This window comes from Hemitrygon akajei, chromosome 29 (genome assembly GCF_048418815.1).
Source record: "Hemitrygon akajei chromosome 29, sHemAka1.3, whole genome shotgun sequence".
Taxonomy (NCBI): domain Eukaryota; kingdom Metazoa; phylum Chordata; class Chondrichthyes; order Myliobatiformes; family Dasyatidae; genus Hemitrygon; species Hemitrygon akajei.
The window spans coordinates 49,816,085-49,828,142 of record NC_133152.1 but is presented as its reverse complement, the minus strand read 5'-3'; the positions used below and the strand labels follow the sequence as shown (position 1 = coordinate 49,828,142).

General features: G+C 45.6%; 1 protein-coding gene across 5 annotated transcripts in view; it reads left to right on the top strand.

Moving 5' to 3' along the window:
* Window positions 1-11,445, top strand: part of cfap74 (cilia and flagella associated protein 74) — a 461,786-nt gene extending 450,341 nt beyond the window's left edge. For 4 of the 5 annotated variants that reach the window (XM_073032445.1, XM_073032443.1, XM_073032442.1 and 1 more), the window contains 2 exons: window positions 1,478-1,612; window positions 10,771-11,445. In XM_073032445.1, coding sequence (XP_072888546.1) covers window positions 1,478-1,612; window positions 10,771-10,869 — 234 coding nt within the window. In that variant the 3' untranslated portion in view covers window positions 10,870-11,445. The remainder of the gene's footprint in view (window positions 1-1,477; window positions 1,613-10,770) is intronic. The other variant, XM_073032444.1, reaches the window with a different exon arrangement.
* The last annotated feature ends 613 nt before the right edge of the window (window positions 11,446-12,058 follow it).

The window sequence follows — 12,058 nt, the reverse complement described above, 5'->3', positions numbered from 1 at the left end:
AGGTAAACATGCCATAAGCCTTCTTCAGCTCCTTATCTCCCTGCATTGCCTCTTTCAGGGAACTATGGGTTGAGCTTTAATAGCATTAGCATTTCTTACTACCCTACCATTCATTGTGTTTGTCCTACCCTGATTTTCACTTCATAAAGTTCCTCATCTTGCACTTTTCCAAATTAAATTCCATCCACTAACACTCCACCCAACTTTCTATCTCACCTGTATCCTGCTAAACCTCAAACAACATAAAACATAGAACATTACAGCACAGTCAAGGCCCTTCAGCCCACAATGTTGTGCCAACCTTTTAACCTACTCCAAGATCAATCCACCCCCCACCACATAGCCCTCCACTTTTCTCTCATCCATGTGCCTATCTAAGAGCCTCCTAAACATCCATAAAGTTGCTGCCTTTACAACATATCCCAGCAGTATGCTCCACAAGCCCACCACTCTTTGTTTAAAAAAACTATTTCTGACATCTCCCTTAACTTTCTTCCAGTCACATTAAAATTATGCCCCTCGTATTAGTCTTTTCCACCCTGGAAAATGTCTCTAGCTGTCCACTCAATCTCTGCCTCTCATCATCTTATACAACTTTCTCGTCACCTCTCATCCTCCTTTACTCCAAGTAGAAAAGCACTAGCTCACTCAACCTATCAACCCATATATTGAAAGATGACCAGATTCAAGGGTAAAATTAACAAGTTAAATGATCTGGGCCACCTCCAGGAGCCTGTGTGGATATTGGCTGTAAGGTGCACTGGGAAATCCTAGACTTGTGAAGGGCAATATGGAACTAAAAAATATACTTCATTTCACAAAATCAGTATTTAGCAATAAAAAGGAAGCTCTAATTCACAGCTCAGGTATCAATCACTGGCATATGTCATGAAATACTCTTTTGTGGCAGCAGTACAGTGCAATACATAATTTACAAAATTATAAATTGCATTAAAAATATACTGTATATAAAAATTAAATTAAATAAGTAGTCAAAAAGAGCAAGAAAAAAAAAGAAAATAGTGTGGTAGCATACAGGGGTTCATTTCCTTTTCATAAATCTAATGGCAGAGGGGAAGAAGCCTGAAATATTGAGTGTCTCTCTTCAGGCTCTTGTACCTCCTTCCCGATGGTAGCAATGAGGAGAGTGTATGTCCTGGGTGGTGAAGGTCCTCATTGCCACAAGGCTAGTGCCCACGATAGAGCTGGCTGAGTTTACAACTTTCTGCAACTTTTTCTGATCTTTTGAATAGCCCCTCCATACCAAACAGTAACACAACCAGTTAGAATGCTCTCCATAGTACATCTGTAGAAATTTGCAAGTCGTAAGTGGCATACCAAGTCTCCTTAAACTCTTAATGAAATACTGTATAGCCACTATCTTTGTAATTTAGCCCAGGGAAGATGTTCAGAGATGTTGAGACTAGGATTCTGTGATTTAAAATCTCTACCTCAACTGGTGGTTTTGTCTTTGCAGAGTGTTGAGTTCATCATTGACAGTCCACAGGCTGCTCACGTGAAAGGATTCACCATTGATCCGGTTCGAGGTGTGGTGGAGGCTGGCAGCACTAAGACAATTACTGTCAGCTGGGCTCCCCCTAGTGGTCATGATGTAAGTCCTTGGGTGTCTCTTCACACAACCGTCCAGCACTGAATGCTACTACTGATTGTTATATATCAGGACTGATGAAGAGTCTCAGCCCAAAATATCGACTATTTATTAATTTCCATAAATACTGCCTGACTTGCTGAGTTCCTCTAGGGTTTTTGTGTTTCATTCTGCATTCCAGCATCTGCAAAATTTCTTCTGTTTATGATTTGCTGCTGAGTGATCTTATTAGCTTTAAAAGTTAAGGAATGTGGTGCATTAATTAGTTAAAGTTACATTCTAATAAATTGAAGTTTTATATTTAATTAAATCTTTTAATGGCAAGTTAAATAGTTTATGTAATATAGTATGTTTTTGTTTAATGTTAAGTGTATAAATGTACAATTTACCAATAAGTGGGCCTTTTATTTGACAATAATCTTGTGAACTATTTGATGAACTTACAATCATTGTATGATTATTGTATACCGCTAGAACTTGAAGACCCAAGATATAGGTAAAAGCTGAATGGATTAGGACTTTATTCCCTGGAGCATAGAATGAGGGGGAATTTGATAAAGATGTCCAAAAATTTGAGTGGTATAGATAGGGTAAATGCAACATAAGAACATAAGAGATAGGAGCAGGAGTAGGCCAATCGGCCTCTCAAGCCTGCTCCGCCATTCAACAAGATCATGACTGATCCAATCTTAACTCTAGTTTTCACCGAATCCCACAAGGCAACAGTGCCAACCAACAGGGCACCATGCCGCCCATTTTATTTTATTATTCATCCCGCCCAAACCCATGTGATCACCCGGGGAAAAAAAACTGATTTGCCAATTGAGGAGAAAAAATCTGGAAAATTCCTCTCCGACCCATCCAGGCTATCGAAAACTGGTCCAGGAGATCACATGGCTGATCTAAACCTAGCCTCATGTCCACTTACCTGCTCGCTCACCGTATCCCCTAATGCCATTTTTATCCAGGAAAATGTCTATCTCCGTTTTGAATTTATTGAGTGTAGTAGCTTCCACAGCTCTCTGGGGCAGTAAATTCCACAGCCCCACTACCCTCTGAGTGAAGAAATTTCTCCGCATCTCAGTCCTGGAACGGCATCCCCTTATTTTAAGATTATGCCCCCTAGTCCTAGTTTCACCCATCATTGGGAACATTCTCCCCGCATCCACCCGATCAAGCCCCTTCACAATCTTATATGTTTCAATAAGATCGCCTCTCATTCCTCGGAACTCCAATGAGTAGAGTCCCAATCTACTCAACCTCTCATCATACATCAACCCACCCATCCCCGGAATTAACCTAGTGAACCTTCTCTGCACTGCCTCGAGAGCCAGTATGTCCTTTCTTAAATATGGACACCAGAACTGCACGCAGTACTCCAGGTGTGGTCTCACCAATACCCAGTACAACTGCAGTAAGACCTCCCTGTTCTTATACTCCATCCCCCTAGCAATAAAAGCCAGCATTCCATTGGCCTTCTTGACCACCTGCTGCACTTGCATACTAACTTTTTGTGTTTCCTGCACCAGGACCCCCAGATCCCTTTGCATAGAAGCACTTTCCAGTTTCTCTCCATTTAGATAATAACTTGCTCTATTATTTTTCCTGCCAAAGTGCAAGACCTCACACTTGTCAGTATTATATTTCATCTGCCAAATGTCTGCCCAATCACTCAGCCTATCTATGTCCCCCTGCAGGGTTTCAATGTCCTCTGCACTCATTACACTCCCTCCTATCTTTGTGTCATCAGCAAACTTCGATACTTAGTCCCTTTCTCCAAATCATTAATATAGATTGTAAAGAGTTGGGGTCCCAACACCGACCCCTGCGGAACACCACTAGTCACCAACTGCCAGTCTGAGAATAAACCATTTATCCTAACTCTCTGTTTTCTGTTAGAAAGCCAATCCTCCACCCATGCCAGAATATTATCCCCAATCCCATGATTTTTTACTTTAAGTAATAATAATGCAAGCAGGTGTTTCCCACAAAGGTAGGATGAGACTAAAACTAGAGAACATAGGTTAAGTGTAAAAGGTGAAATGTTTAAGGGGAACATCTTCACTCAGAGGATGATGCAAGTGTGGAACAAGTTGTCAGTGAAAGTGATGGATGTGAGTTTGATTGCAACACTTAAGAGAAGTTTTGGTAGGTACATGAATGGGAGGGATACGGAGGGTTATGGTCCATGTATAGGTCGATGGGACTAGGCAAAATAGTAGGGTGATGTAGTCGCGCGCAACGCACTACTAAAGAAACACATGGAGGCAGAGAGAGCTGAAATCAGAATGCCTTTACTGATTCAAAATCGCACGCTTATATCTCCCCTCCCATGGGACCCTGCAACCCGCGGGGAGGACATGACATCAGACTGTCCCCGGAAGGTTCGCCCTGAGAGGGTAGTTCCAAACACACTACCGCGTGTCTGCCCGCGCCTCCCGATGGCGGTTCGAGTCCCGCATGTGTGGGCTGCCACCCCCCCCCCCCCCAGAAACATCCATCTGGGGAGTGGAGCCCCCAGTCTGTGTGCTTGCCTGGGTGGCCAGCCTCGCCAGCGCGGTGCGGGTACTCTCACTGGTTGCTCAATGTCCAAGTGCGCCGGTTTGAGACAGTCCACAGTAAAAGTCTCTTCCCGGCCACCCACCTCCACAACACACGTGGTTCCATTGTGCCGGATCAACTTGAAGAGTCCCTTGTATGGCCGCTGTAGAGGTGACCTGTGCATGCCCCTGCGAATAAAAACATACTCACAGTCTCGGAGATCTTTAGGGGTGAAGGATGACATGGGACCATGCCTGGAGGTCGGGTCCGGTGCCAGGGTCCCTACCTTGTCCCGCAGCCTCGTTAGCACCGCTGCTGGAGTTTCTTCCGAACCTCAGGCCTCTGGTACGAACTCGCCTTGGACCATCGGGGGGGCGCCATAGACCAATTCCTCCGAGGAGGTATCCAGGTCCTCCTTGGGGGCTGTGCGGATGCCCAGAAGGACCCAGGGAAGCTCATCTGTCCAGTTGGGGCCCCTGAGGCGCGCCATCAGGGCCGACTTGAGATGCCGGTGGAATCTCTCTACCAAACCGTTGGACTGGGGACGGTACGCTGTGGTGTAATCCAGCTGAGTGCCCAGGAGCTGCGCCAGTGCTGTCCACAAACCAGATGTGAACTGTGCCCCTCTGTTGGAGGTGATGTCCGTTGGGAGGCCGAACCTGATGATCCAGTTTGCAATGAGCATCCTGGCGCAGGACTCAGTGGACGTGTCTGCAAGCGATACGGCTTCCGGTCATCTGGTGAACCTGTCTACCATGGTAAAGATATACCTGGTGCCCCGGGAGACTGGCAGGGGGCCGACGATGTCCACGTGGATGTGTTGGAACCTCCTGTGTGTTGGCTGGAACTGCTGGAGGGGAGCCTTCATGTGTCGCTGGACTTTGGCGGTCTGGCAGTGCACGCAGGTCCTGGCCCAGTGTCCAACCTGTTTGCGCAAACCGTGCCAGACGAATCTGTCCGCTACCAGCTTGATGGACGCCCGGATGGAAGGATGGGCCAGGTCGTGCACGTGTCGAACACCCGGCGCCTCCATGCTGCTGGTACCACGGGTCGGGGTTTGCCGGTAGACACGTCGCACAGGAGTTGATCCGCTGCTGGGCAGATGGAGACATCCTCCAACTGGAGCCCCGAAACAGCGGTGCAGCAAGCCGGGATCTCGATGTCCGACCATTGTGCTTCTGCCAGTGCTGCGTAGTCTATTCCTGAGGACGATATGCCTACAGAGTGGAGGCAGGGTCAAGACAGTGTGTTAGCAACAACATTGTTCTTCCCTGCGATGTGGCGGACGTCCGTGGTGAATTCTGAAATAAAGGACAGGTGCCTCTGCTGCCGAGCCGACCATGGGTCCGATACCTTGGCCAGTGCAAAGGTGAGGGGCTTGTGGTCCGTATACATGGTGAACTCCCTTGAGAAAGTACCAGAAATGCCGGACAGCCAGGTAGAGCGCTAGCAACTCTCTGTCGAAGGCGCTGTATTTCACCTCTGGTGGCCATAGGTGCTGGCTGAAGAAAGTGAGTGGTCGCCACTGGTCCTCGACGAGCTACTCCAGGACTCCGCCGACTGCCGTGTTGGAAGCGTCGACTGTGAGCGCCATGAGTACATCGACTCTCGGGTGCACTAGGAGGGCCACCTTTGCCAGCGCCTCCTTGGCCTGCTCGAACACCTCCGTGGACCCCGCGTCCCATGCCACTTCTTTGGCCTTGTCAGCCATCAGACTGAACAAAGGTCTCAAGATGCGGGCTGCCGCCGGCACGAGCCGATGATAAAAGTTGACCATCCCTATGAACTCCTGCAGGCCCTTGACCATGCTAGGCTTGGGGAACTGGTACAGATCAGATACAGATCAGGAGCACCTTAAGCTTAGTGTACCTGTCCTCTGTTGGTGACTGGCATAGGAAGTTGATGATCCGGCCTGCCATCTCCTGTTCAAGCGTGCTGACCACGTAGTAGTACCGTGTGGCATCGGCTGTAATATCTCTGATATTGAACTGGGCCTCAGCCTGCTCAAACCAAACGTGGGGCTGAGTGGCCCAGAAAGTCAGGAGCTTCAGAGAGACCACGATGTGCGAGTTGCTCGAACTCATGGCTGGTCGCTGAGTCGCCAGCTCCAGATGCTGTCTGGAACGTCGGAGTCACTAATGTAGTCATGAACAACACTCTACTAAAGAAACACACGGAGGCAGAGAGAGCTGAACTCAGAATGCCTTTACTGATTCAAAATCGTGTGCTTAAATCTCCCCTCCCATGGGCCCCTGCGACCCGCGGGGCGGACGTGACATCAGACTGTCCCTGGAAAGTCCACCCTGAGTGGGTAGTTCCAAACGCGCTACCACATGTCTGCCCACGGCTACCGATGGCGGTTCGAATCCCGCATGTGCGGGCCGCCACAGTGGCACAAAAGGGTCTTTTTCTTTGTTGTAATGTTCTATGACTCTAGTTACAAATAAGAATAGAGTTTCAGCACGGAAAATGGGAAATAAAGCATACAATGTTAGAAACACACAGTTCAGCAGTCACTTTCTAGAAAGGCAACAGAGTTAACAATTCAGGTCAGTCACCTTTCCCTGGACTGTGAAAAGGTTAGAGATTAACAAGTGTTATATTGCTGAAAAGGAGGAGGAAAGAAAAGAGAGAACAAAAGGGAAGTACATGTCTATTATGGTGGCAAAGATTAAGGGACAGAAGGGATGGCAGTGCCAAGTAAAGAAAGGGGTTTGAGGACAAATTAATAAAGGGTGACCCATGAAGTGCAAAACATGTGGAGTAGGTTCATTTCCTAAAATTGTTATACGTGGAGTCAGGAAGGAAGGAAATGTTGTAACATCTCAGGTTGGAGGAGCAACACCTCATATTTGGTATGGGTAGTCTCCAACCTGACAGCATGAACCTTGATTTCTCCAACTTCCAGTAATTTGGACCCCAAACAGTCCTTCCAGGTCTGCAACTTCACCTGCAAATCTGCTGTATCCGGTGCTCCTGATGCAGCCTCCTCTACACTAGTTTAATGGTTCCATTTAATATCTGAGAATATCAGACCCTGGTCAGATCCCACTTGGAGTACTCTGCTCAGTTCTGGTCACCTCGCTATAGGAAGGATGTGGAAACTATAGAAAAGGTCCAGAGGAGATTTACAAGGATGTTGGCTGGATTGGGGAGCATGCCTTATGAGAATAGGTTGAGTGAATTTGGCCTTTTCTCCTTGGAGCGATGGAGGATGAGAGGTGACCCGATAGAGGTGTATAAGATGATGACAGGCATTGATCGCAAGGATAGGCAGAGGTTTTTTCTCAGGGCTGAAATAGCTAACGTGAGAGGGCACAGTTTTAAGGTGCTTGGAAGTAGGTACAGAGGAGATGTCAGGGGTAAATTTTTAATGCAGAGAGTGGTGAGTGTGTGGAATGGGCTGCTGGCGACAGTGGTGGAGACGAATACAATAATGTCTTTTCAGAGACTCTTAGGTACATGGAGCTTAGAAAAATAGAGGGCTGTGAGTAACCCTAGGTAATTTCTAAAGTAAGTATGTGTTCAGCACAGCATTGTGGGCCAAAGGGCCTGTATTGTGCTGTAGGTTTTCTACCCCTCCATCTTTTTTTTCCAATTTCCCATTCTGTCTCCCATTTTACTCATTCTCTTCTGCCAACTTGCCCATCACCTCCCTCAGTGTCCCCTCCCTCTTCCCCTTCTCCCATCACTGACTTTCCTCTCATATCAGTTTTCTTCTTCAGCCATTTTCCTCTTCCATCTATCATCTCCCAGCTTCTTACTTCATCCCTCTCCCCCACCCACACACCTACCCCCTCACCATGTTTTACCTATCACCTGCCAACTTGTCCTCCTTTCCCTCCTCCTACCTTCTTATTCCGACTTCTGCCTCCTTCCTGCCCAGCCTTGATGAAGGCCCAAAATATCGATGTTTATTCTCCTCCATAGATGCAGCCTGACCTGCTAAGTTCCTAAAACAATTTGTATGTGTTGCTCAAGATTTCCAGAATCTGCAAAATCTCTTGTGGAGCAGACTCAATGGGCCAAATGTCCTAATTCTGCTCCTACAGTGGCATGCAAAAGTTTGGGCACCCCGGTCAAAATTTCTGTTACAGTGAATAGTTAAGTGAGTAGAAGATGAAGTGATCTCCAAAAGTCTTAAAGTTAAAGATGAAACATTCTTTTCAACATTTTAAGCAAGATTAGTGTATTATTTTTGTTTTGTACAATTTTAGAATGAAAAAAAGAAAGGAGCACCATGCAAAAGTTTGGGCACCCCAAGAGATTTGAGCTCTCAGATAACTTTTACCGAGGTCTCAGACCTTCATTAGCTTGTTAGGGCTATGGGTTGTCACAGTCGTCATTAGGAAAGGCCAGGTGATGCAAATTTCAAAGCTTTATAAATACCCTGACTCTTCAAACCTTGTCCCAACAATCAGCAGCCAAGGGCTCCTCTAAGCAGCTGCCTAGCACTCTGAAAATTAAAATAAATGATGACCACAAAGCAAGAGAAGGCTATAAGAAGATAGCAAAGCGTTTTCAGGTAGCCATTTCCTCGGTTTGTTATGTAATTAAGAAATGGCAGTTAACAGGAACGGTGGAGGCCAAGTTGAGATCTGGAAGACCAAGAAAACCTTCCGAGAGAACTGCTCGTAGGATTGCTAGAAAGGCAAATCAAAACCCCCGTTTGACTGCAAAAGACCTTCAGGAAGATTTAGCAGACTCTGGAGTGGTGGTGCACTGTTCTACTGTGCAGCAACACCTGCACAAATATGACCTTCATGGAAGAGTCATCAAAAGAAAACCTTTCCTGCATCCTCACCACAAAATTCAGCGTCAGAAGTTTTCAAAGGAACATCTAAACAAGCCTGATGCATTTTGGAAACAAGTCCTGTGGACTGAAGAAGTTAAAATAGAACTTTTTGGCCACAATGAGCAAAGGTATGTTTGGGAAAAAAAAGGGGGCAGAATTTCATGAAAAGAACACCTCTCCAACTGTTAAGCATGGGGGTGGATCGATCATGCTTTGGGCCTGTGTTGTAGCCAGTGGCACAGGGAACATTTCACTGGTAGAGGGAAGAATGAATTTGATTAAATACCAGCAAATTCTGGAAGCAAACATCACACCATCTGTAACAAAGCTGAAGATGAAAAGAGGATGGCTTCTACAACAGGATAATGATCCTAAACACACTTCAAAATCCACAATGGACTACCTCAAGAGGCGCAAACTGAAGGCTTTGCCATGGCCCTCACAGCCCCCACAGTCCATCATCAAAAATCTGTGGATAGACCTCAGTGCATGCAAGACGGCCCAAGAATCTCACAGAACTAGAAGCCTTTTGCAAAGAAGAATGGGCAAAAATTCCCCAAACAAGAATTGAAAGACTCTTAACTGGCTACAGAAAATGTTTACAAGCTGTGATACTTGCCAAAGGGGTGTTACTAAGTACTGACCATGCAGGGTGCCCAAACTTTTGCTTTGGGCCCTTTTGCTTTTTTTTTTATTATGAAACTGTAAAAGATGGAAATGGAAAAGTAATCTTGCTTAAAATATTAAAGAAATGTGTCATCTTTAACTTCATGCTTTTTGGAAATCAGGTCATCTTTTATTCGCTTAGCTATTCACAGTAACAGAAATTTTGACCAGGGGTGTCCAAACTTCTGCATGCCACTGTATATCTTACAGTCTTGTGCTACCACGGTGGCATAGCAGTTAATGCAAGGTTATTAAAGCTCAGGGCATCGGAGTTTAGAGCTTATTTCCAACACTGTCTGTAAGGAGCTTGTACGTCTTCCCCGTGATCACATGGCTTTCCTCCAGGTTGTCCAGTTTCCTCCCACAGTCCAAAGACATTTCGGTTAATCGGTTAATTGGTCATTGTCAATTGTCTCGTGATTAGGCTGGGGTTAAATTGGTGGGTTGTAGGGCAACACAATGCGGTGGGCTGGAAGGGTCTGTTCCACACTGTATCTCTGAATAAAAATAAGTAAAATAAAACAGGAAGCTAGATAAGTTTCAGCAAAACTTTTGAATGGCCACGTAACAATACCTAAGAATAATACTTTGCTAAAGAAATACAATTTTGATGTGGCTTTTCAATCCAATTCATATTACCAGTTCTTGTAGTGTGGTGGCTTTCTGTTATGCTCAGTGATGGCAGGAATCCTGCGTGGGAGAGTTTTTAAAATGGAATAAGTCATTGCACTGGGGCAATTTCACTCTCTCAACCTCGGAAGTCTGGGTCCAGTGATATGAGTAGTCATTATAAACTGGGTTCTTCCTTGGATGACCATTCCTCCTTCTGTACCTCGTCATGCCCTTCGCTCCTAGGCTTGTCCCTATCTCTCCAGGGTATGAGGCCCGCAAGCTACCCCCTCCTGGTTTAGCCCACCTGTCGAAGCAGTGTGTACCTGTGTGGCCGCTGTCACATGCAAACAGCTTCTTGGAGCTGAGTGTCCACTGGGTCCAAAGGTGAGTGAGCTTCTCCAAAATGCACATGATAATCCCCTTCACCAGAGGTGCTACACCTTCCTGAACACTCAATACATAACGCTAGTGTATAGTTTTAAGGGCACATCAATAACATTCTGACATGGCGGATTTTAAGTAGGACTTTTTTTAATTTGCTTTCTAGGCACTTAAGATCATCTCAGCCACCGTTAAAATGACCATCAAAGGCGACATCACAGAGAACTACCAGATCATTTTGATGGCCATGGTTGTTGTCACTTAACGTGAAGAACTGGAAGGAATTGTTGAGAAGGCTTCCTGTATATATGAAATTTATACATTGTAGAAATGACTGATTAATTTAGAATCCAATGTTTATTTTAATGAGTTGGAACCAGATTAAAACACAGCATTGTGCACTGACCTAACCTAGCACCGATATTTGTTTATGTTGCAACCCTGCCATGATGAGGAAGTTCTTTAAGTAAAGTCTTTGCAATTCTAAATGTGTTCTGAAGTTTGTGTTCACATTATCAGGCCTACTCCTACTGACAACTACCAGCCTGCATATACAGCCACCTCCCAGTCTCCACTCAGCTAATAGGATTCACCTGCCATTTATTCCAGACACACCACCTGCAGTCTATTTAACTCCAGTTCTCATCCACAGTCCTTGTACACTTATCGAACCAGACTCATCACCTGCAGTCTATTTAACCCCAGTTCTCATCCACAGTCCTTGTTCACCCATCGAACCAGACTCATTACCTGCAGCCTATTTAACCCCAGTTCTCATCCACAGTTCTTGTTCACTCATCAAACCAGACTCATTACCTGCAGTCTATTTAACTCCAGTTCTCATCCACAGTCCTTGTACACTCATCGAACCAGCCGGCCTCAACCAGTTTCTCTGAGCTTTTAGTCTCCCTGCCTAAAGCTTACCTTGTTGTCTATTGTGTTTAGTTTCTGTTCTCACTTATTTTGTGACTTGTTAATTTGCAGTCTCATACTGAAGTTATTTTTCACCAACTCATCTCCACTGCTCTACTTCTGGGTTAAGCCTCCTCTACATTTCCTGACACAAATTGAAATATTTTAAGGAGCTCTCTAATACATTAAGTCCTGTACTTTTGGGTCAAGCCTCCTGTCACGGTGTGCGCTGGCAATATTGGAACCCAAGTGCAGAGGAAGGACAGACTCTGATGTAGAGATGGTGATGAGAATTTAATCATAATAATTCTAAAAGAACATCAGTGGCTCGGCCAAGCAACACTGCGAGAAGTAACATCCTCAAAACTAGGACCCCACAATTAGGGCTGATTGGGCATCCTTTAAATAATACAAGTAACATGGAATCCCTGAGCCTGTCAGTCTGAACAAGCTTAAACAGAAGGCTCCAGGAGACTGTATTACAAAGTGTGAGTCGCTCAAGAAAAACACAAGGAATTCTAAATGATTAACCACTCTTGTTA